The 23,541-nt window shown below is 54.1% G+C and overlaps 10 protein-coding genes across 10 annotated transcripts; 5 read left to right on the forward strand and 5 right to left on the reverse strand.

Moving 5' to 3' along the window:
* Nucleotides 1-340: 340 nt before the first annotated feature.
* Nucleotides 341-1,024, forward strand: SNOG_13053 (hypothetical protein; the record flags this gene model as incomplete). Its single annotated transcript, XM_001803215.1, has 1 exon — nucleotides 341-1,024. One exon carries the CDS (start codon nucleotides 341-343, stop codon nucleotides 1,022-1,024), a length of 684 nt encoding a protein of 227 aa, XP_001803267.1.
* A 1,215-nt stretch (nucleotides 1,025-2,239) lies between these two features.
* SNOG_13054 (hypothetical protein) lies at nucleotides 2,240-5,278 on the reverse strand (the record flags this gene model as incomplete). Its single annotated transcript, XM_001803216.1, has 4 exons — nucleotides 2,240-2,539; nucleotides 2,582-3,459; nucleotides 3,516-3,745; nucleotides 3,879-5,278. 4 exons carry the CDS (start codon nucleotides 5,276-5,278, stop codon nucleotides 2,240-2,242), a joined length of 2,808 nt encoding a protein of 935 aa, XP_001803268.1.
* Nucleotides 5,279-5,524: 246 nt separating this feature from the next.
* Nucleotides 5,525-5,918, forward strand: SNOG_13055 (hypothetical protein; the record flags this gene model as incomplete). Its single annotated transcript, XM_001803217.1, has 2 exons — nucleotides 5,525-5,596; nucleotides 5,694-5,918. 2 exons carry the CDS (start codon nucleotides 5,525-5,527, stop codon nucleotides 5,916-5,918), a joined length of 297 nt encoding a protein of 98 aa, XP_001803269.1.
* Nucleotides 5,919-6,490: 572 nt separating this feature from the next.
* Nucleotides 6,491-8,482, reverse strand: SNOG_13056 (hypothetical protein; the record flags this gene model as incomplete). The annotated part of the gene is made up of 3 exons (XM_001803218.1): nucleotides 6,491-6,643; nucleotides 6,697-8,432; nucleotides 8,473-8,482. 3 exons carry the CDS (start codon nucleotides 8,480-8,482, stop codon nucleotides 6,491-6,493), a joined length of 1,899 nt encoding a protein of 632 aa, XP_001803270.1.
* Nucleotides 8,483-9,165: 683 nt separating this feature from the next.
* On the forward strand, nucleotides 9,166-10,416 carry SNOG_13057 (hypothetical protein; the record flags this gene model as incomplete). The annotated part of the gene is made up of 2 exons (XM_001803219.1): nucleotides 9,166-9,271; nucleotides 9,329-10,416. The coding sequence occupies 2 exons, from the start codon at nucleotides 9,166-9,168 to the stop codon at nucleotides 10,414-10,416; spliced, it is 1,194 nt and encodes a 397-aa protein (XP_001803271.1).
* A 2,740-nt stretch (nucleotides 10,417-13,156) lies between these two features.
* Nucleotides 13,157-15,012, forward strand: SNOG_13058 (hypothetical protein; the record flags this gene model as incomplete). The annotated part of the gene is made up of 3 exons (XM_001803220.1): nucleotides 13,157-13,215; nucleotides 13,305-13,448; nucleotides 13,503-15,012. 3 exons carry the CDS (start codon nucleotides 13,157-13,159, stop codon nucleotides 15,010-15,012), a joined length of 1,713 nt encoding a protein of 570 aa, XP_001803272.1.
* A 439-nt stretch (nucleotides 15,013-15,451) lies between these two features.
* SNOG_13059 (hypothetical protein) lies at nucleotides 15,452-16,174 on the reverse strand (the record flags this gene model as incomplete). Its single annotated transcript, XM_001803221.1, has 2 exons — nucleotides 15,452-15,568; nucleotides 15,641-16,174. 2 exons carry the CDS (start codon nucleotides 16,172-16,174, stop codon nucleotides 15,452-15,454), a joined length of 651 nt encoding a protein of 216 aa, XP_001803273.1.
* A 335-nt stretch (nucleotides 16,175-16,509) lies between these two features.
* On the reverse strand, nucleotides 16,510-17,787 carry SNOG_13060 (hypothetical protein; the record flags this gene model as incomplete). Its single annotated transcript, XM_001803222.1, has 1 exon — nucleotides 16,510-17,787. The coding sequence occupies one exon, from the start codon at nucleotides 17,785-17,787 to the stop codon at nucleotides 16,510-16,512; it is 1,278 nt and encodes a 425-aa protein (XP_001803274.1).
* Nucleotides 17,788-19,426: 1,639 nt separating this feature from the next.
* On the forward strand, nucleotides 19,427-19,666 carry SNOG_20139 (hypothetical protein; the record flags this gene model as incomplete). The annotated part of the gene is made up of 1 exon (XM_001803223.1): nucleotides 19,427-19,666. One exon carries the CDS (start codon nucleotides 19,427-19,429, stop codon nucleotides 19,664-19,666), a length of 240 nt encoding a protein of 79 aa, XP_001803275.1.
* Nucleotides 19,667-20,393: 727 nt separating this feature from the next.
* Nucleotides 20,394-22,315, reverse strand: SNOG_13061 (hypothetical protein; the record flags this gene model as incomplete). The annotated part of the gene is made up of 2 exons (XM_001803224.1): nucleotides 20,394-20,926; nucleotides 20,986-22,315. The coding sequence occupies 2 exons, from the start codon at nucleotides 22,313-22,315 to the stop codon at nucleotides 20,394-20,396; spliced, it is 1,863 nt and encodes a 620-aa protein (XP_001803276.1).
* Nucleotides 22,316-23,541: the final 1,226 nt, after the last annotated feature.

Here is a 23,541-nt window from a genome sequence, read left to right on the forward strand (position 1 = left end):
GAAGTAGACACTGCAGAAAGTCCATGAGTCTGCAGTACGGACAAGGAGGAGCAAGAGGCCGATAACCCGCACGCACGTTCACTCCGTCCTCTACCGCTCATACTCACATCAAAGTAGTTCGAAGCACACTACACCCCTCTCCGCACCGTGATCGCCGCACACAACATAAACGGCCTCGACCTTGACATCGAAGAACCTATCCCCCCTCTCCACAACCACCCGCCTCATATCCCGTCTGCGCGCAGACTTCGGCGCAGACTTCCTCATCACCCTCGCACCCGTCGCCACTGCTCTCCTCCCTGACCCCAATATCCCGCCACACATGCGCCCGCCGCGCAACATGCTCGCCAGCGGGCCCAGTCCCAACCCGTTGTATCCCACGCTCCCCCACCTCTCGGGTTTCTCGTACGCAGAACTCGAATGCAGTGTGTACGGCCGCGAAGTAGCGTGGTACAACACGCAATTCTACTGCGGGTGGGGCGACGCGAGCGGGACGGGGTGGTATGACGCGATCATCGCCGCGGGGTGGAAGCCCGAGAAAATCGTGCTGGGCGTTGTGACGAACCCGGGCAACGGGGCTGGGCACGTACCCGTGGGGAAGCTGGGGGATGTATGTGCCCAGTTGCGGGAGAAGTATAAAACCGTGGGCAAGGGCTTCGGCGGCGTCATGGGCTGGGAGTACTTCAACTCCGGGGATAGCGAGGAGGACATCGTGCATGTCGCGGGGCTGGAATTGGGGAATGAGACGGTGCAGGCGGGCTGGGTGGGGGCGCTGGGCAGGGTGTTGAGGGTGGAAGACCCGCCGCGGCCGCGCACTGAGCAGCCGTTGCTGGGCGTTACGGCGGATCAGATCAGACAGATGGTGACGACGTTGCCGGCGCCGAGTACTGCATGGCCGGACGAGGAGGTGCAGAAGTTGGTGGTGTTGGGGTTTGCGCAGCATGAGGCTGTGGCGGCGCTGAATGCGACGGATGGGAATGTGGAAATGGCGGCGGGGTTTTTGTTTGAGCATTATCCACAGTAGAATGAGATATGATGATACATACCGTCAGCTAGCAGGTCACCACTCAATGAGGTGATGTTTACGATGTTGCGTGTGACTGAGTCCACGGGCGTTGATACAAGTAACGCGGTGCTGCTTCCAGGAGAATACAAATCACAAGGTTGACTCAGAACAGCCCGACAATCCAGTTGAATGCAGGCAGGGCAGTGTATCGAATCGCAAAGCCGTGTTATTACGTTATAAAACGCGGTCGCAATGCATGGAAAAAATCGAATGGAATCATCAGGCGGGGGTCGAGAAGTTCATTTTTTGTGGAAATGCAATAGTATTATCTATTCCATACAGCTCATACGATCATCCCGCACGTCATGCTTCATACTTCTACCAGCCCGACCGTAAAAAGCAGTAGTGATATGGTATCGTGTAACCGCCTTGCCCATGCCATGTGTAAAGACCATCCTCCACCACAAGCTGCCACTACACAATAAGGGTGAAGTACATGGTGCCAGGATGGTGGAGGAAAGTCGTATGTCTATATATGCCGAAAAAGGGGATATTAAGCTTACGCTTGAAAGAAGCAAAAAAAGAACGTAGTTGGTAAGGAGTTGGCAAGAGATAGAGATAGGACGACATATAGAAAAGAGCATGCTGGGATCTACAAACCATTACTCATTGCTGTTTTGGTGATGTTATACGAGCGTCTCGATGACGAGCAGGTTCAGAAATATGTGAGATCATGTCTGTGGTGCTGTAGAGTGGAACAAAGAACACTCTTGCGTCAGGGTAATCCTCCATTTCCGTCAAAACACGTCGCTAGGCATGCAGACATGTAAGCAGTTTTCGAGAAGCCAAACCAAACAGATCATCGGCAAGCACAAATCACCAAGCATGAAGAAGAAGAAAATCAAATGCCACATACCCACTCCATTGCTACATAGCCATCCTATCCCCCGCAACACCCCCGGAAAAGTTGCAATTGTATGTATGCATCCACCCATCATCGGATAATTCCATTCCATTCGCAATCATTCATCCCATCCGCTCGTCCATGCATGCCTTGTACGCCCAGCTTACCCACAACGTGAAGAGAGGAAAAAAAGAACATTAGACAATATGACGGAAAAATTTGGTGGAAGGGAAAATGATATATAGTACAAGAGAAGACGTAAATCTTCTACGCTCCAGCGTCCGAAATAATTCTTCATGTCCGTCACGCCTGCTGGTTTGCTAGTGGTGCTACCACATGTCATCATCAGCCCGGCTGCTCTGGTCGGAGTCAGAGTAGGTGTAGCCGTGCTTGCTGCCTTGTCCAAGGTAGTTTTGGGTGTTGGCGACGCTGTAGCCATTACCACCGCCGCCGTTGGCGTTGTGTTGCGAGTGGTGGGAGTCGCGAGGATTTTGGTCGTATGGATTGCCGTACTGGTTTCTTTGGACGTGGTGGCCGTTCTCCTGAGGTTGCCGAGAACCTGCGTTGTTTTGCTGCTGCTGTGAACTTGGCCAGTCGTTCTTGTCAGATTGATCCTGTTGCTGCAAACACTGTTAGTTATTATCAACAATACTGAAGGCTTAAAAGCTCACCTGCTGGTACCGTTGATATTGGGCAAACTCATCGGGCTGCTGCTGGGATTGTTGTGCTCGAGACTGTCGCTGTTGAGGCTGGTCTTGTTGCTGCTGAGGTAGCGCTTGGGGCTGTTGCTGCTCTTGCTCCTTCTTCTGTTGTGCGGCTTGCTGCTGTTGCGCCTGTCTGGCCTGTTTTGAGTTGCCAATCTGGATCTGCGGATGCATCTGTTGGACCTTGGCGAGGTATGAGTACATGAAGTTACTCAGCAACACTTGCGAGTAGAGCTCTCTACGAGGGTTGGCCAACTTGATGTGCGCCATGCGGTAAATGGCACGCTCCTCAAGGATTGAAAAGCGAGTCCAGTTGTAGTCAACGTCAGGGATCTTTGGCTTTGGCGGAGGCTCAGGAGAAAGACCGCGTAATGAAGCCTTCTTCTGTGAGGTCTCCTTGTCACCCTTCTTCTTACCACCGCCAAAGATGGACGACAGCAGACCGGGTTCCTTCTCCTTCTTGCCGTCACTGGACGACTTTCTGTTGCTCTCCTTCTTGCGTTCCTCTTCGAGCTTCACACCCTCGCGATCGAGAACAAGACTCTCACGTCCGCGACCAGAACCCTGGATGGAAGTTTGCAGTACATCTAGCCTTGTATCGTCGTGGCTCTTGTCCTGACTTTTGCTGAGCTTGTTCTTCACCTTCTTGGCAAGCTCCTTGTCGCGTTCTTCCTTGTTGTCCTTGTCCTTTTCCTTCTCCTTCTTGTCCTTCTCCTTATCTTTGTCACCGCCTGTTAGCCAGCCCCAACTGGTCTTCCTCGAGCCTTCGGAGCCGTCTTTCTTGTCCTTGGTCTTCTTGTCCGACTTCTTCTCTTCTGGCAGGTTGGGAATGATGGACAGGTTGTCTGTTCTGGTCGTGTTTCCAGGCAAAGGCGTCGGGTGCTGGACAAGATCGTCAAACGATTGTGCGGCTTTGATCGGAGAGTTTTGTGCTGCTTGTGCATGGCGATTTTGCCGGCTATTGGATGGCTGCCGTTGCTGGTGCTGCTGGTTAGGGGGTGGTTGCTGGAAGTTGCGAGGTCCATTGGGCTGTTGTTGCGGAGGAGGAGGCTGGCGTGAGGAATGGCGTTCAGGAGGCAGAAACTGCTGTTGCCTTCGGTCTGGTTCTTGGGGCGGCGGGGTTTCAATAATCTGAGGCACTGGGGACGCCAATGTCGGCGGCTTGTAGCCTGGCAGATGCGCTGAAGTCCGACCGTTGGAGGCGATACGAGAATGGAACGCTTTCTGCTGCGGTCTTGACTTTTCTTCTGTAGTCTGTTCGGACGATGCTGGCCTTGTGCCCTCGGCTGATCCAGGCCTATGTGAATCCGGAGGAGAGCGTCTGCGGGGTCGCGAAAAGTTCGAGGGTCCTTCAAATTGGCCGTTGACAGGCTCTGATTGCACACGAGAAAGTGGGAGTGGTGGCACCTCGGGCATGCTGGTTCGCGTGGGGGAGGTCGAGGGCGATTCCTCGGTGTCGGTGTCCCCCTGACGCCCAGTCATCAGCCGCCTCGAGAGCGGTGGCCCTCCCTTCCGCAAGCTACCCCGACGATATGTGGTGCGTGTCGACCGCTTCAGGGTGCCGAGGCCGCCAAACTTGCTGGGTGCGATGGAGAGGTCTCCCTCAGCACCAACTTCGCCATCTCCGCTGGTGCCTTTGCCCGACAAGCTCATCTGCCGCACCAACTCTGTGGAGTCTTCGTGGATGTGCTCGAGTTCTTGTAGGTCGGACAGGCCTCCGTTTGGCTGGTGGATTGAGCGCTGCCTCTCCAGCCGCTCCGCGCCGTCTTTGTAGCCCGAGCCGCTGTCAATCTGCCGCGACAGCATCGATTTCTTCCGCCGCAACCCTCCGCCCGATGACTGTCGACCCAGGGCGCCGTCGGGCGAGAGCGAGTCTGAGTCGCCGGAGCGGCGGCGGATGGTGTTGACCTTGTCTTCGATGAAGGTCTTGAACTCCATGGGCGCTAGCTCGGGGTGTAACCGGGCGGGCACCCAGAACAACTTTGCAGGGTCATCGTCGTCGGACAGGGCGGGCGGCGAGGGGGGGCCATTCGACTTGAACGAGGGCAGGTCCGGGTCGGCATTGTTGACGCCCATGGACATCCTGCGAATGGCCTGCAGGTTGCTCAGCTCCTGGGCGAGGCCGGCGGGGCTCGACTCGTAGTCCAGGTCATTGAGGGGGAACTGCTGCGAGGCCGTGTCCGAGTTGGTGCGCGACAGCGGCGGTGAGAGCGGGCCGTGGCTGTGGGGGCTGCCGTGGTGCGAGAACGAGGTGCGCTTGTTCGCGGGCACAGCGATGCTGCTGGGTGTGCCTTCGCCGTGGCTGCTGCTGCCCGCGGGCGGGTCGGGGGGCGAGCTGGCGGCCATCTGGGGACGCAGCGGGCTTCTGGCGGGCGGCGCGGCGGGGAAGGGGTCGAAGGGCTCAAAGGCGCCAAAAGACTGGATGGAGTCGCCGTTGGGGGATGGGATGAAGCTCAGGGGCCGCGAGTTGCGGCGGGAGGGCTCTGTGTCGCTGTCGCCGCCGTACAGATCGCCTATGGCTTCGGTAACGTGGTGGTTGTCATCGCTTATCGAGATTTGTGGAACATGGCCGCGTCGCATCTGGTACACGCGCTCGAGTTCGCGGGCTCGATCGTTGGCCTGCGGAGAGTGCGGAGAAGTAGTCAGCAACTGCAGCGTGAACATGGCTACACAAGAGTATGGGGGAGCTGGGCGTCTCCGCGGGCCTTTGTCGGGAGCGAGCCGTGAGGTTGGTCACACCCCGGCAGCGACGAGACTCGTGAGCAGTGAGCACGCTGCCTCTGCCTCTGCCTCTGCCTCTGTCTCCCTCCGCCGGCGACGGGCCCGCGTGCAGCATTGCACTGTTTGCACTTACCATGCTGGCTGCCCCAGCCTGAGGAATGCGGAGATCTCGGTTGGCTGATGGCCACGATGGCTCCCTGTTCAGGAAAATTCACGGGCGAAGAGGGCATCGAAGGACATCAACAACCACGGGCGGCGAGGGTGAGCGGGTGGTGCAGCGGCGCAGGGGCGGATATCAGCGCATCCATGTCCAAGAGGCTTCGGTGATTGAATTGTGAGGTTGTTGCTTGACCTGTAGGCTAACGAGGCTAGGGCCCAAACAGTCTGGTCGAGAGATGCTGCGTGCACCGGCCGGCCCTCTGAAAAGAGACGTCAGCCCTCGAGCTCGGTCGATGAAGCAAGTCAGCCACGGGGCGAGGAGCGAGTGAATGTCTGCGTGCTCCAGCCGCTGGTCTTCTCGTGCCGCCGCCGCCATGTCTCCCTCCATCACATCAACTATCTGCGTGCCTACCCGCCGCTGTGACTCCCCGGCCGCCTGCACTTGGAAGCCCCCCACCGCACACACGAGCACGCTTCTGCTGGGCTGCCATGGGCTCCCAGCTGCCCACCAGCGCCGTCATGCTCTAACATTGCTGGTGCGCGGCTGCAAATCTTGCCCATCACCGTCCAAGTGTCGCCAGCGATCGCATAGCCACCGGCTTCGACGTCTAAACATATTAGCGCCTTGCCCGTATCCGGCTACACGCATGGCGCTGGCGGTGCCCTTCAGGGGTACACGGTCCCGGGCCCTGCATTGGGCCCTATTCGCTCGTGCTAAATCGCACCACCAAGTGATGTCACCGTCTAACACCAGCTGTAGCGCTTACACAGCAGCATCTGACAGCAACACAGTCTCACCTTGACTTTCTTGTGCGACAGAACATTTGGCGGCAAGAACACGGAACACGTTCTAGCGCAGTGTTGAAGTTGCAACGGCAGATTGAGCATAGCCAAAAGCGTAACTTCATCCATTCGTTCTAGGAGACCGTATAATATACACTTGTGAGAAGGGAATCCTTTCATATACCCACGCAACACACATTGACAAGTCCATACTCACAAGCTGCTGCTATTGCGCTTCCATATGAAAATCGCCGACGCGACGGCGCACGTCACGGCGCCCAACGCCAGGTACAGGTTGAGGTTGTCGTAGGGGTCTTCTTCCTGCTTTGGGAAGGCCGTAGATGGGTGCGTTGCGCTTTCAGCCAACTGCAGCTCGTTAGTATTTTCGTCCACGAATTCGAGCCAAAGCGTGCGCTTACATGGACAAACAACTCCGAGATGCTGTTCCACGTTGCACTGACATGCAGTGGCGGTGACATCTTCAGCGCGCTGGTGTACTCATCCGGCTGCTGCTCACAACGCTGCATCGTTTTATCTAGATCCGCCTTCATCGCCGTATATACGGCTGGTATCTGGTCGAGATGAGGATACTTCTTGCGCGTTTCAACAATGTGCGCGAAGCTGTCGGGATCGCTCGAGTCGTAAGTGTAGCACAGCAGGTCGCACGCATCAAGCTTCGCTTGGTTCTCCAGTATGGCGGGTTCCAATTCGCCAAGCTCTTCCAAGATTAGGTAGCATTGCTTGCCGCCCTTCAGTTCCACGCTGTTCACCGCCGACCGGGGCTTGATTGTCGGATGGTACATGTGACTGAACGGCCGCTGCAGGAACGCAGACAGCAGAGCGCTCTTCCCACTGCCACTTGAACCCAACACGTAGCACAAAATGACATTGCGCTCGACCCGCCCGGGCTTATTACGTCGCTTGCGGGCTTTGGTCACTTTGAGTGCACTCGTAGTTCCTCCTCGGTCGTTGCTCTCAAACCCGAGGTATGCGAGATACTCCAACGTGGTCTTCGGCTCCTCAAAGGTTGTCATGCTCCACTGCGCGAGCCAGCCTTGCAGCGTTATGTATCCAGCTTCGTTTCGGACTGTGCAAGATGGAAATGAGGACTCTATCCACGATGCTGGGATGCCTGGGGTGGGCGCAAACAAATTGGCCAACTCTTGGTCGTTCAGGCCACCATCGTTGTCGTGATCGAACTTCAGGAACAGATCGACAAAGAAGCGATATCCCGAGGGGCTGAGCTCAGCAGACGAGAACTGGGGGACGTCGAACTTGGGACGCAGAAAGGTGTCCTGCAGACTGAGACTGTCGGTATAGTGGAACTTGCGCAGTATGATCCAAATGGTCTCGTGGCGCCCCTTTTCAGCGAAGATCTTGTTCAACAGGAGGAAGCCCTTTTCATCCATGCCGTACTCGTCGGTCGCACCTGGGGCGAAGCGCTCCATCGACCGCTTGATGTTGGCCAGGTCGTCGTCGCCGAGCGGCTTCTCAAAGCACTTGAGCTGAAAGTCGTGGATCTCACGATCGCTCCAGTAGCCGTCCTTGTCCTTGTCACACAGGTGGAAGACGCGCTGCAGCGCAGACACTGCGGCGGGCTTGAGGGCATTCTCCTTGGAGTCGTAGAGTGGCGCAATCGGGTGGGTGACGGCCTTTTGGCAGAGGAAGAAGACTTCGTTGATGTTGTGGTGTTCCTTTGCGCTCGTCCGTATGCACGAGTCGATCTCCTTGAACTCGTTCATCAGCGGCAGCATCTCCTCGGCCACCACTTGCGACGTTGTGCCATTCGAAGCCAGCTCTGATTTGTTTGCACACAGCACTACCGGAACATTCACGCCCAGCGAACGGAAGTAGGGCATCCAGAACAGCGCAACCCTCTCGTAGCTGTAGTGGTCCGAGTAGACCAGCAGGATGACGTTGGACTTGCGCAGTTCTTTGCGGAGGACATCGCGCTCGTGGGGCAGGGCCGAGGTGTCGACGATGGTGGTAGAGACGTTGTCGGGCGTGCCCAGCGACGGCGGCAGCGTTACCTGGGGCAGCACGGGCTGGATCTTTGCCGTGACGAAGACATTCTTGACGAGCGACGTGATAATGGAGCTCTTGCCGACTCCATCGTCACCGCACACACATATCCGGACTGCGGCAATGATGTTGGCTGTGCGCAGAGAAGTGGGCGCAGAAGCAAGCTGACTTACCAGTCGCCATATCTGGACAGCATGGTTATAATGGCATGGCGATTGCAGTGGTTTAGGTTTGGTTGTGGTTGGCGCCTCGATCAGCAGCGGCGAGCGACACTTTGCAGCTTCGCGCCCGTGCGCGCCCACCACGGCTTCCCCGCGTGTTCTCCAAGCTGCTGGGAATGCACGTTATGACTTGCCTTCACCCTGGCTGCAAGAGACCCTGCATATCCGCCGAATTGGTGCCGGCTCCAGCCTTTCCTCCAACCATGGACGAGACGAATGTGTCCGGTGAGGCGTGCTGGCCGGGGCTTCAGGCACGGCAAGCATGCGCCGCACTCTCCGCACTTCCCCAGGTGGCCCGTCTTCCGAATCCATGGCCGGCCTTTCCCTTCACGGCACAACGCGCCCAGATATTGTCTCTCGGGTCTGTTGGCGCACCTACGACTGACCACTCTCCAGCCCCGTGACCTGGACCTGATCGAATCGTTGTTTGTTGCCCGTCTCATTGCTTGTCGCGCGACACTTCACCATGTTGTAAGTACTCGACCTGCCGGCTGACGGCCGAGAATGCACCAATCGCAGTCCCAACTGCTTGCTGTACATGTACGCAGTAGACGTTCGCTGACCCAGCCAAAGTGTACTGCCACCACCGCCACGGTATCCCACAGGTACGGTAGACATATCCCATGTGTGGCGACCGAGACTGACATGGCACAAGGCGGGTATCCTGGCCTGCCTCCAGGGCAGATAATCGAGACCAACAATACCCTGACGCATCCAAAGGGGCCCGAGTACCAATTGGTGGTAGGAGAAGGTAAGCTTCCATGATTCTGTTACTACCAAGACATTTATGCTAACGCGAGCGCGCCAGGTACATACGTGCTTCGCGACGAACTGCACCTGGCTACGCCGCCCCCTCATCCCTCCGAAGCGCCTGTCCACAACCCGAACCCTCTTGCGACCACCGTGAGCCCACCCACATGCGGCACCAAGCTTTCTTTGGTGGCTCTCGCGCCCCGTCAGCCCTCGACTTCACAGCTGTACCGGTTCGGCACACGCAACAGTACTCGGTCGCAAGTTCCCCCAAGCATACAGGAATCGCCGCACGAATCGCATAGCCAGGCCAGCGATACGGGCTCGCAGGGTGTCAACGGCGTTGCCTCGTCCCCACTTGAGGGCTTGCATACACCCGTCTTTGGCGAGGGCAATGCGGCGCTGGCTGTGGTCAATGGGAAAGACTCCAAGGACCCTCTTAAGAAGCGGAAACCCAAGAGCAACATTGTTAAGAGCAATTCGTCATTCGTGTCGCGCGTGATTCCCCATGAGGCCTTGTCAAAGCGACTGCAGGAGCATAATCCGAATGGACATTACGCTTTCGCGAACATCAATCGTGCTCTGCAGTGGCTAGATCTGACCTCGCCCACAAAGGAAGAGCACATGACCAAGATTCTGTTCACCAAGGCACATGCTCTGTGTCACGACATAAACCAGATTACAAAAGGACCAAACCATCTCGATATCGTCATGGGCTTTTCCACTGGCGATATAATATGGTACGAACCCATGTCGCAGAAGTACTCTCGAATCAACAAAAACGGGGTAATCAACCCCACGCCCGTGTCCGAAGTTCGATGGTTGCCCAACAGCGAGAACCTTTTCCTCGCGGCGCACATGGATGGGGGTCTTGTCGTGTATGACAAGGAGAAAGAGGATGCTGTATTTGTTGCAGAGGACCAGTCAACGAGTGCAGAAGACGTCATGTCCGATGCTGGCAAGAAAGCCCATCTTACCGTCAAAAAATCGGTCAACTCCAAAAACCAGAAGGCGAACCCAGTATCTTGCTGGCAAATCTCGAGTTCCAAAATCAACGCATTTGAGTTCTCGCCGGATCGCCGACACCTCGCCGTTGTATCCGAGGACGGTTCATTCCGGATCATCGATTTCTTGGAGGAGAAGTAAGTCTGCATTTTGCATTCGTGGGGACCTTTCTAACGTGGACCAGGCTGTTACACCACTACATGAGCTACTATGGCGGTATGATTTGCGTTTGTTGGTCGCCAGATGGACGGTACATCGTCACTGGTGGGCCAAGATGATCTTGTATCGATCTGGTCCCTAGAGGATAGAATGCTCGTCGCGCGTTGTCAAGGCCACAATTCATGGGTCACTGCGGTTCAATTCGACCCTTGGCGCTGCGATGATCGCAACTACCGTATCGGCAGTGTTGGTGAAGACTGTCGGTTATTGTTGTGGGACTTCAGCGTTAGCATGCTACATAGGCCAAAAGCGGTATGTTCTCAATGCACGCGAATATTGAAAAATGATGACTGACTTCAGTATCAGGCCTCCGTACGACAACGCAATAGTATTACCTCGTCGAACCTGAAGATGCAGCGGACGCGGACCGACAGCAGCGCCAACAGGCTTCGATCCAACTCGAATCTCACTTCTGGCAGCCTTGTTGAAGATGAAGAGGTGGTGCATCCAGTCGAACCTCGGGCGCGCGCAGCCATGTTGCCACCGGTGCTTGTACGTGCTCAAATGGAATAACGAACGCCGTCGACTAACTGGAACGCAGGCAAAAACAGTGGATGAGCATCCTGTAGTCTGGCTCGGCTTCGAAGAGGATTGCATCCTGACGACATGTGAAAAAGGTGAGTCAACAAACTTCCTCACCGCATCGCAGCACGGGTACCAAGCTTCGCACGTTCCACCTAAAATGTGCGCTGAGGCTTGTCCTCGCGCCACGCTCAGGAACACCCGCCCTGTGTCGCACTTGGACCCACATTTTGCGTTTGTTGAACTTGAGGTCTTTGTTGAAGCTGATAAGGAAGTGGATCGCTAACAAATTTCTCTCAGGCCACATTCGAACATGGGACCGGCCGAAAGAAGGCGCGAGCAACGACGACAGCGGTCAGTCGGTGGCTTCGACGAATAACGTGTAAACGTGGGTAGATGATGCGACGTGGTTGTCATGGGTTGGAGTGTTGGATTTGATAGAGCAAGTCTGACATGCTTCAAGACACGCCATCAGGTCTGATAGACTTTGAGTTGTGGAACACACTCTGATGTGAGACCCGGTAATCCTCCCGAGGCAATCCACCACGCTTGGAGCATAGACAGTGGTATCCTAGATGGTATTCCTAATACAATGGTCTCAGAGCCCCACTATATGGAGCAAACGTCCCTGGTGTTTTTGTACGGGTATACGCGGGCCTTTTCCGTATCGACCCGATGTGGAAGCACATGCAAGACGTGCACACTGTTTTCCAGCATCGGACGTGTCAGCCCTGCGCAGATCGACTTGCATGCGCCTGTGCGACGTTGTACATGCGCCCGCATCGCGCGTCCCGAGCCTCATCCATCGAACGACACGGGTAGTTGTGTGGTGGTACAGAGAACATCAACGTCGTGCATCCACATCTAACAAGTCCCGGTACATATCAGTGGAGACGAACGGGTTCTTCAGGAGCCTTTGTTCGCATGAGCCTCGACTGATATCACGGTGTCGTAGGGCGATCTGTGGCCCAGCTGCGGCAATGCAATGCAGGCTCTAGATTAGCAGCCGCAGATTTTCGTGGCCACGCTCGCTCGGGCCGAGTTTAGGTGTCGCGAACTACATTGCAACTACAGTAGCCTCGTGTTTCGAGATGCTGTTGGCGAGCCATGCTGCGACAGGCACGGGCGCTTACATGCCTTCACAAGTGCAGGAGGCTTATAGCGAAGTTTTCAGCCTCGACGCCACAAGCGATAACGCCATGCCATCCCAACACGATAGGCGTACCAAAAGCCTGATCACAATCTTTCTCCAACACCCACGTGCATGCTTCTAGAAACCGGCGAGGTGCATTATCGCAGCTTGGCCTACGTTTCGAACGCACGTTGGCCGATGATGGTGCTTGTGTGGCGCAATAAAGTGGGATCTGTGCGCGAAACGCGATATCAAGTACCAATCCATGAGGCTCCGGGCGTGTGTAACCGGGGAGAAGGCCGACGACCGCAGCGGCACCTGTCAGACAGTGTCTGGTATTGAGTATGACAGTTGTGTTTTGAGAACTGTTATCTCGGTGCCAAAATAAGCTTTCACGAGCAAGCACGCAATGCAGCCGCACGTGCTTGTCATTCAACGCCGTTCGCGGGCTACCTTCTTTGAAGCCCGCCGCCAAAAGGTTTTCCAAGACGCGTAGAAGCGACGCTAGGGCGATGATGCACGCAGCCATGCACCCCTACACGTCCAGCTGTGTATCCACTTGTTTTTCCGTGTGAGCTCATCAGGGTGCAGGTTGGGTTGGCTAGCAGGGCAGGCCGCCCTTGCCCGCAGGCGTGGGAGAAGCGTGGATAAGGTGTGTATCCAACGCAACCAACGCAGGCGGCCGCGGTTGAGCCAGAGAAAGGGAAGTGCCCAAAGTGGCCCACCGATCTTCTTGATACATAACTCGAATCTACCCGTGGACCGCTTGCATCCCACTGGCCTCTTTCTACCCACGCAGCGAACTCAGCCCCAAAGCCAAAGCCACACTCTCACTACAGGACCGTTTGCGAGTATTACTGCATCGGCACCGGTGAATTCACAAGCAGGCAGTTACCGACAGGCGGACATTTGCATTCCCAGCACTACTTTATCTGCGCAGTCCCCGGTCCTATCGAGTGGCATGGTGGTTTGATTTTGGTGGTTGCTTGCCCTGTCCCTCGTTACATCATGCCTCTCCCGAGCGTCGGAGTTTTTGGCAGAAGCATTGCGCCTGTGCTCGAGATCAAGTAAGTTGCGCGCCCTAACAAAGAAATTGCCGAGCGAAAAGGATCCGTAGAAGAGGTTTCTGTTGAATTGCGAGGCTGACTATTTCCAGGCCGGAGTCGCCTTTTGTTGTCTTTTATGGAGAGTCGTCCGAGTCGCACGAGACAGAGCTGAGGGGCAAGCTCATCCTCACAAACCCAGAGTCGATATCCGTGCGGGGCGTTCGCATCTCGCTGACGGGCACGCGCAAGGTCTCGTAGGGCGCCACGCTTCCCAAAACCCGCAACCTCGCAGGCTAATACTGCGACAGATGGCATTTGACCAACACGGTGAGCCCGCAGCCCATTGCGCACAAGACCAACTTCCTCGTCGAGCACGTGAACCTCTTCCCCCACGATGCGAGCAAGCACAAGGCACACAAAATCAACGCCGGCTACCATGAGTGGGACTTCAGCTTCAAGATGCCCAACAACCTCGACCAGAGCGTCGAGGGGCTGCCGACCAACTGGATCGTCTACAACCTCAAGGCGACTGTCGATCGAGGGTACATGAGCAAGCAGCTCTCTGCCACATCGCACATCCGCGTCATTCGCACCCTCGGCCGCGACCTGCTCGAGACGATGCCCATGGAGCAGATCAACGAGGACATCTGGGCGAATAAGCTGGCCTACAAAATCACGGTTCCGCAGAAGAACTACATCGTTGGAACGCAGATCACGGCAGACTTCGTCCTGATTCCACTCCGCAAAGGCGTCGAGATAGCGACGATCAAAATGGAGCTCATCGAGTCCCGCCAGCTCTTCGCAGATTACGCTGGCAGACGGATAAGTCACCAGACGGACGTCCAGGTCGCTGTGACCGAAGGCGACATGCCCCCAAATTCAGCAAACAGGGTCCCCGAGGGCGTGGAAGAGGCAGATGAAATGTTTGACGAGTCGCATCGCTTTTCCATGACGTTGGACCTCCCCAAATCGCTCAAAAACTGCCGGCAGTCGGTCGATACGGAGAACATTCGCCTCACGCACAAACTCCGGCTGTATGTTAATCTCAAGAATCCTGAGGGTCACACCAGCCAGCTCCTCGTCAAGAACCACGTCCACCTGTTCATTTCGCCGAACCTGCCTCCGAACGAAGACCAGAGCGTGGTCGTAGACAACGCCATCATCAGCCAGCAAGCCTTCCAAGACGAAGTCAACCAAAATGCGCCCCCTACGTATGGGCTGCATCAGCTCGACGAGCTTTACAACGACATCGACCCCGCCGGCTTCATGACTCCCGGCGGCTACCACAGCATGATGAACAGCGGCGCCAACACGCCCTTCTACGCCCAAAGCCGCACCGGCTCCGCAGACGACCTCACATCGCTCAACGCCGTCGCAAACGGCGGCGGGGCATCTGCAGTAGCCCTCCAACACCGACTCCAGAATCTCGACATATCACACCACGACCCGCCCACGCGCTTCCAGCCCCAACGCCAACAATCCTCCGGCGATAGCACGCCCGCAACAAACAGCGAACACGCCTACTTCGACCTCCCGCCGTCAAGTTACGACATGGACGCCCTCGCGCGCACGCCCAGTTACAACACGGCTGTGCGCACGCCCGGTAGAGCGCCCATGGTGACCGACGCCGCGCTCCCCAGCTACGAGATTGCTACTTCGCGACCGGGAAGTCCGAGCAGGAGTAGGAGTAGTAGGGGCACGACGCCTAGTCCGGCGAGGAGTCTGGATACATTGACGGAGGAGACGGAGAGGAATACGACGATGAATAGTCGAAGGCAGAGTCCGAGGGCGAGTGAGGATGGGCGTGTTCGCACGTAAAGGTTGATGGACATGGCTCTGTCCCTTGAATGCGTGCCGTACTGTACATTTGCATGTTTCTCTTGTTGATCTTTTCAAGCGCAAGCTTAATACCCCTTTTTTACGCGTATATAGACATGTATCCTCCTCCACGCTCATCGTACCATTTATACCACCAAGCACTCGGACCTCGAAATTGACGCTCCTCTCACAGTCTGCGACTGACAGCATCAGTGCTTTCAATTAGGGAGGGCTGTGTAGTAGAGGTGGGAGCTGGGTTGGAGTTATACTTTCTTTCTGATGGAGACGATGGCATGGGAAAGGCGTTTACTCGATATCACTACTCTTTTTATCATGGGATGAGGAGGCCATAGTATGATTCATCATGACGCTGGACACCGGAATACAATACCGATTCAGACACTTTAGCCAAGTCTATGTTGATGTCTTGCAAAATCCATCACTCCCTCCTAACCAACCACTCCAACCCCCCCCTCACCTCCCCCTTCACCAACCTTTCAAACCCCTCCCTCGTCAAAAAATCATGATCCGCATACTCGAAGCCCGGAACCACCGTCTGTACACATACACACATACATGTTAGCCTCTCCCCCTCCCTCCCCTTCTCCAGCACGATCGATCCACTCACCTCGCTAATCAACAACCTGTCCTCGCCCTCACAAGGCAGAAGATAACTCGCCTTGAACTTGCCCCCCTCAACAATCCACACCGCCTTCTCCCCCTTACTCACATCCTTCCCAACCACGAACGTCTCAACCCTCTTCCCACCATGCCCCTCCCCCTCCTCATCAGCGTGAATCAGCACGTACGTCCCGCGCCCCTCGATCACCGTATGGACCGTGCGGCCCTTGTTGCGGTGAAAATGCCCCTGTGGCGACGGCGGCGTGAGCAGGTAGTATATGCTCGTGCTGGCGTTGCGGACGGAGTTGTCGCCTGAGAACGGGAGGGGCGCGGTTTGGGTGTTGGAGGGGGAGGGGGATTGGGGGAAGGGGTTGGGGATGAGTAGCGGGTCGCGGTCGATTTCGCAAAAGTACCCGCCTTCGATGTGGGTTTCTAGGTTGAGGGCGGTGATGATGTTTTGCGTGGAGGGGGTTTCTGTGGGGTGCGAGGCGGCTGTGAAAGAGGGTTGGAGGCGGGTGGAGGTGTTGGGGAGGGAAGACATGGTGGTTATGTGAAGGGGTGATTGCTTGTTTATTAGGGGTTTGGGGGCTTGGGGTAAGGTGGGAGAAGATGGATGTCAATGACTCCAACTGCGTCGTGGGGTGCCTAATCGATAAGCGGCAAGCTACTGCTTACGAGAGCATGTCGGATGTGGACCGTTTGTCTGCATGTGAGATTGAGGACTGGGGTCAGATTGGAGTCTTGAGAAGAGCATGTTGCTGACTGAGCAGTAATCACTAGTCAGCCCGTAAGATATCGAAAAGTCAAGTAGCAGTAGGTGAACCAGGTACTACGTCAAAAATGTTCATATTAACATTGCTCCAAATCCCCTAGCATTCAGTACTCCATCGACTCCTCAAACAGCGTCCTCAGCTGCTGCCTCTCCACCTCCAAATCCTCCGTCTCCAACGTCGGCGCAAGCATCAACACCCTCGCCTGCGGAATCGTGCCTTCCACCAACCCATCCAAATCCCCCGCACCAAACCCAAGCGCCTTCAACCCCCTCGGCTGATCACCCAACTTGATCAAGAACTCCGCCAGCGCCTCGCTCAACACTTCTCCCGCGCTCTCCTTCTTCACGTTCGAAATGTCTACGCCAAACGCTTCGGCGGCGGCTAAGTGACGTTCCGGGTTCGACGCGGCAGTGAACTTAAACACTGCGGGTGCGGTTACGGCGACCGATACGCCGTGCGGGATGATGGTGTGATCGACGTCGTATCCGGCATGTTTGTACCCCGGATTCTGGCCTGAGATGGGATACGACATGCCATGACAGAGATGGACGCCCGCATTTCCAAATCCCACTCCAGCGAGCGTCGCAGCTAGTAGCATTTGGGCCTGCGCTTCGTGGTCGTCCGGGTTCTTGACGGCGCGAGGAAGGTACTTGACGGTGTCCTTGAGCGCTTTTAGCGAGAAGATGTCGGAGATGGGATTCGCGCCTTGGTAAGCTGGACGATTGATGGGGTTAGTGGGACGCGGCGTGCGCTCGTAGTATGGGATCGCGGTCCAGGATTCGAGGGAGTGGCATAGGACGTCTAGGCCAGAGGATGCGTGGACAGCAGAGGGCATGGTGCGTGTGTTCAAAGGGTCGACTATGCCCAGCGTAGGCTTCAAGTTCCGATGAGCGATTCCGGTTTTCGCACGCTTGGAAACAAGGTCGAAGATGGCGGTACCGGTTGTTTCGGAGCCAGTTCCTGCTGTTGTGGGGACAGCGACGAGGGGGAAGAGTTTTCCGGGGATGGGCATTCCCTTGCCGAGGGGTGCATTCACAAAGTCGAGGAAATCGGCTTCGGGGAACGAAGTATACAGGTTCATCAATTTGGCGGTGTCGATGACGCTGCCGCCTCCGACGGCGAGGTAGGCGTCGGGCTTCCATGGTCGAGCATAGGCGATGGCTTCCTTGATGGAATGGTCTTTGGGCTCGACTCGTACTTTGTCATATATTTCATACTGCACGCCTTCTCTCTCCAATCCTTCAACGACTTGCTTCATGGCGTCTAGCTTCCTCACATTCGGATCCGTCACCACCATGACGCGTTTACTGCCCATGTTCTTGAAGTCCATGCCAACTTCTTTTGTGCAGCCAGGACCAAAGCGTATACTTGATGCAGCCATCTCAAATGCATATTCCTTTTGTTGTGAATGGTCAATTGGGGTCGCGAGGTGTCGGCGTGCTTGTTGGATCGTGGAAGGTGTTTGCTGGTGGTAGTTCGGATTCGAATGGCAGGGACATGATGGCGGATGTGTATATTGCACGGTGCGAAGGAGATTGAGTGCTCGTGCTGCACGCGAGGGCGCTATCCGAATTGCTGTAGAAATCACCATGTTTGAATATCGCGAGCTTCGGTTTGCGGGGAAACGGGCGGGGGTCGCGTGTGACGTATGGAGGCGTAGCTACAAAGGACTACCGTCGATATGCAATTGTATGACTTCAGTAATACTGCAATTAGCTAGATGTGAGGAACTGAAGCTCTTTGTAAAGTGCAAGAGATGGCATGCGCGGTGGGAAGTCCGAGATATTGGAGGTTCATGATGCCTCCAATAATGCAAGGCCGAGGTTCACTGACAGGCGCGTGTTCCACATTCGGTATGCCGAAATGTGGGGAAGTCGCGAACGCATCATCGCCTGGAGTCTGGAGACGCCACAGTCGCGCTCCACATCCATTTCGCGTGTCTCAACTCATCCTACTATTAGAGAGCAACTGCGATCTTATATACGGGCTTAAGGAAAATCAACGCCTTATCAATACGCAGGGAAGTGCGGAAATGGCCTTCAAATTCGACATTTTGACTCAGCTGCGTCTGGACAGTGCTGATAGTTTTCAGACAACGCGCACGGATTATTGCAGCACCTAATGTCGCTGTAAATGTCATCGATTCAGCACTAGATAATTGGAACAGCCAGGCTGAGCTCATTGGCTCATCAAATAGCAGGACTCCAATGATTAAGGGAAGTCCTAAGGCCGTCGATGTATCCTCATCTTTCGGGGTCAAGATCTTGTTCCTCATTAAAGCAGCCTACTCTATATACTGACATTGCGAGCAGAAGTCAGCATCGAGAGGCAAAAGAGTAGATTTCCCTGTTTTCACCAAGTTCCAGGGTTCATCGTTTTAAGAAGGTGTGATATGTTCATCGAATAGTGACGCAGGGAAGCCATATGCGGCAACGCTTACCGGCTTTCTGCTGTTGCCATGGGCGCGTAATCATCACCTTCAAACCACACGAGATTATTGTGGACACGGGACAGTGTGACAAAGAGTTTTGAGTTGATGTGGATAAGTCTCAATGGCGCCGTAAAGCTGGACAGTAAGATGTCCATCCGTGTCGGACTCTGTCATGTCATCGCGACATCGCGACATGAGCTTTCGAACCAACATCGAGAAAGGCACACGACCAACAAAATTTCCCACCAACAGCTTGCACGAGCGCGTTGCTCGAATCCACTGCCTGGATTTTGCGCAATATACCTTGGGCACTATTCCTTCACCGATCAAGATGGACTTTTGATGCGCATCGATAGTAAGCCAAGTCGGCGAGTGCGGCTGTTGCCCTAAGGGTGCGGCACAGTTCGCGCATTCTCGCGCTTTATTTCACCAACCAAGAAAGAAGGACAAAACCAAACGTCTCGACAGTCCAGGGGAGTCTGGCAGAACTCACTGTGAATGGACTGAGCGGTTGGCATCCAATATCAGGCTTATAAACAAAAGAGCTGGTTGTACGGACCGTCCAATTAGCTTAGAGCCTTCGTCCAGCATGCATCTCATGCATACATTGAAGAGTTGCTTGAGAGATTTCGCGCAGACGTTTAAGAACAAGAACCCCAGCGCGATTTTTGCAAAAGGCTCGATCCAGATGCACTACTGTGCATGGCCCATGCCGGCGATCAAGAGTCTCGGCAGGACGGGGCTCGATTTCGTGACGTGGGAAGGATGTGTGTACCGCTGGAATGCAATGCGGATGTTTTGCGATGAGTTTGAACTGAGCACTCACTAAGACGATATCAAGACATAGCATTCGATCGACCATCATCAGCCAACGCCTGACAATACTGCATCCAGCACTACATCAACTCCAAGTATCCGTGGGTCATGTTTTACCTGACGACCTCTGTCATCTGTGCCACGGACCTTGTCGACACAGAGAACAAGGCTGAGATCCTCCGCACTGAGATGGGTGATTGTGGATGGAGGAGGTCTAGGTTTGCTGTTTGGCGTAACAGAAATGATGGTAGCAGGTCTGCCTGCACCAGTTAATCAAGTCTAATCCTGAATTCTATAACAGTGACAACATTTGCTACACTAGATGCGCTGATAGCGGTAGCACCCCTTGTCACCAATCGATGAGGATTGATCGCCACAGTTGTACATTTTCTACGAAAGCCGCTCGCCTCGCGTTGCACTCATCAAACCTGATACAAGATTCCGCAGGTACAACCATATTCACTGCGAATTTTCCCCACAACAAACTCAGTCACGCTCGTCATGTGCCCTGCCCTACCCTACCGAATCTTTCTCGTCTCTCTATTTATATCGATTTTCGTTCGGATGTTTCTTGGGAGCGCTGTTTTTTGTAAGACTCACGATGAAGGAAATCGACTTGCTCAAAACGATACACACGAGAAACGAACAATCGCAGCGACCCCGATATCTCTTCAAGTGCTTAGAAGATAGGCATTCCGATACAACTGTCATGCTCCACATTCACTTCGACCCTGATATCATCACTTCCTCTTCCTTAAAGATACCGTCTCCTCCGCTGTCCCAAAACCCCAGACTTTCTCTCCTTTCACCGCGTCCTCCATTACCAGTTCTCCGTATCGCACCTTCAGGCCCTTCAGTTCTTTTGATGCCGCATTAATATCGACCAAGCCTTGCTCAAGCACTAGTCTATCTATTTCTGTCCGTCCTCTTGTTGCCATCATAACTTGCGTGAAGCCATCACTCGACGGCACTCCATTTTGCCAGAGAGAGACTAAGCCCAATCCGACAATGAGTAGCCCGAAAGCGAGACAGAGCGCGTACGGAAGAACAAGATTTATCCTGCGCGAGAAAGCGTACGTGTTTCGATATGTAGTCGAGGTTACATTGATGTTATCAGTCCAGAGATCGAGCGTCATGAGCGATATCGTGATGTTCGTCAATAGTTCATTGAGAGCGGCTTCCGTGACGTTCAGACCCGAATTTCCAGGTTCTTCTTTTGGCGATTCTGAATACCGATGGGGATTTAATCTCGAATTTTCGAGTACAGAAGGAGCTACTTGTGTCAGCGGACAAACCTCCCACTTGTTGAGAGACGGGCATCGATCCACTTACTTGTGTAATGTTTGAGGCAGTCGATTGGATGTACCACCAGTTCAGAGAAATTACCCCTCGTCTCGACTTCGTTACATTTTGGATCTTTCAAAAAGAAAAAACAAGCCCGCGTCGTTGCGGACTCGATAGTATTTAGAAAAGCGGCGTAGATTGTGAACGCGTTCCAATATCGAAATCTCTCCTCCAAATATTCTCGAGAACGCTGAGAATATGCGGAAGCGGCAAAAGCTTCATCTATTCCCGCATTCCTTGGCTGTATGTCGTCCGGAACAAGAATATTGCTAGCTGCCTCCCACACCATCTCAATGAGTAGATCCTTGGCTGGTTGGGGTTCTATGTCGCGTATTGTATACTGTATTGATCGAATCCCATTTCTGTAGGTAATGTTTGCGACATAACTCACGTATTTTTCTGTGCAATTTATTTTCGAAGTCTCGAGTAGGAACGTTGCAGAGGATGGTGGATCTTTAGCTGGCGCAACATAAGCTGTACCATCGTCGTCCCGAGACATTGGATTGGATTCTCCGCACGATATACCACCGAGCATATTTTTTTGAATGATCTGCCATGCATAGGTTCTGTTGTAGTACGCATGTTCCATGGCACTCATCCGGACAGCTTTATCAGATAGGCTAAGACTAGGGTCGATTTCGCCTAACATGAGGTCTGTAAAAACTCCTTCTTCAGGGTGCGTGCGATTAAACTGCTCCATATCCCGGCAAGATATCTGCGGACCCATGAATTCCAGTGTGTAAGTAGAGTTCTCTCCCATCGTTGCTCGGGGATTCAGGATTATTTCGCCGGCTGCTATTACAGATCGCGAGAACCGGAGAAGGAACTCTTGAGGATTTATAGGGTGTAGGCTTGTTGACAAGTTAACTGTTTCTGCATTCGTTAGGCTGTTACTCTCGCGCACTCTCGTGTGCTCGATGCGAGCAAAATATGACAGGCGGGAAACATTGGCTGGTTGGAGGGGGTCGAAATCCAAATTGAATCGCAGGTCGGGCACTGACATGCTCACACTCTCTGTAAGTAAGAAAGGGGTGGCATTAATCGTGAGAGCACCTGGCGGATACATAGCTGCCAAAGGCACTGTCCAGGCGTACGCCGCAAGCAAGAACGACACCGATATGATTGTTCGGAAACAGAATTGCTCGAGCGGATTGTGCCGTATCTGAAAGAGGCTCTCTACCGTGGATACCGTGATTGGTGGGCCTCGCAATACTCGCCAGAGATACTGGGTAGAGCAAATGCCCGCACAGCCAAGCAGAGAAGCCTTGAAGAGCGTGACAAGAAGTAGCGAGACAAATGTGGCATAAGATTGAGACATTACAGCGTCCTCGCCACTGGCTATAGAGCCGTGAAGTCGGTCAAAGAAGACGTAGTGCGAGATGCTGCATAGTAGTGCTGTAGCCCGGTTAGCAAACGTGACTTCAGCTAGTTAGACCGACCTCAACATGCCTCCTAAATAAAGACCAAATATGCTTCCAATCGTCTTCTTGCAAGGTCTAATACTCCCATTAAAGGAATGTATCTGTGCGCGACCTTTTCTATTCAAGCTAGGCGCATCCTCTTCCTGGTCACAACCCGTCGCAACTTGTGCTTCGAGACGTGTTGGTGTACAATCGATTTCTGGTCCTGCTAACCCAGCCTTTATTCTGTATTTCCATATAGAATTAGTGCTCTTAAGAGAAATTTATATTAAAGTGTATGCGTGTTGATCTATCATAGCTATGGGAAGGTCGAAAAAAGGAGTTGGGCCGTGTGATATGTATTCCAACGTTGCTGACGTTCCGAGGTTACACAGCAGCATCCTCATGGGGACTATCAAACAGAAATCCCCTATTGGTTTGGGCTAAATTCACAGCCTTTCTCCCGGTAGCTTGATTCGTTGAGGCTTAGCGTGCGCATACGTAGGGCAAGGCAGTTTGTGAGATACTGTCCTACAATGAGGCAATGAAGCAAATTATCGAGAACTACAGAAGATTTTCTCAAGATATCAGCGGAAGGAAAATAAGTAAGCAGCTTCATACTGTGAGTTGCAAGTGTTGAAGGGTGCTGTGACCGTGGGGGCGAAAAGACTACCTTGAGGTCGGGTACACAGTAGATGCACTACAGCCAGCCCCCCCCCTTGTCGCCAGGCATGATGCATTACCGAGGGGCCTTATTTGAATCAGACCAATCAGTTTACGGGTATTTGGCTTTGTCGATTGGCTACTTACCATAGGCAGTGCTTTCCAGATAATTCTAGTGTCGTGCAAGATACTCCCTTGATGATAATGAAGTTCAAATTTGCGTATTTCAAGCGGATGGTTTCAATGAATAGCGACATAAAAGATGGACATCTAGAAATGCATTAGAATGCGTTACTATCGCAGCCTAAATATGGGCACCAAGCTCCTTCCAGCAATCTTAATGTGCTTGATCGTTCAGATGGAGGATATTTTCAGAAGGCATGTCGACTTTCGCTTTGTCTGAATCTATGGCCGTAGGGGAGCGGTGAGCTATATCAGTGAAATCAAACCTTTGATGTGTTGTCCAAAACATCCATGGATC

This window comes from Parastagonospora nodorum (genome assembly GCF_000146915.1).
Source record: "Parastagonospora nodorum SN15 chromosome Unknown scaffold_25, whole genome shotgun sequence".
Taxonomy (NCBI): domain Eukaryota; kingdom Fungi; phylum Ascomycota; class Dothideomycetes; order Pleosporales; family Phaeosphaeriaceae; genus Parastagonospora; species Parastagonospora nodorum.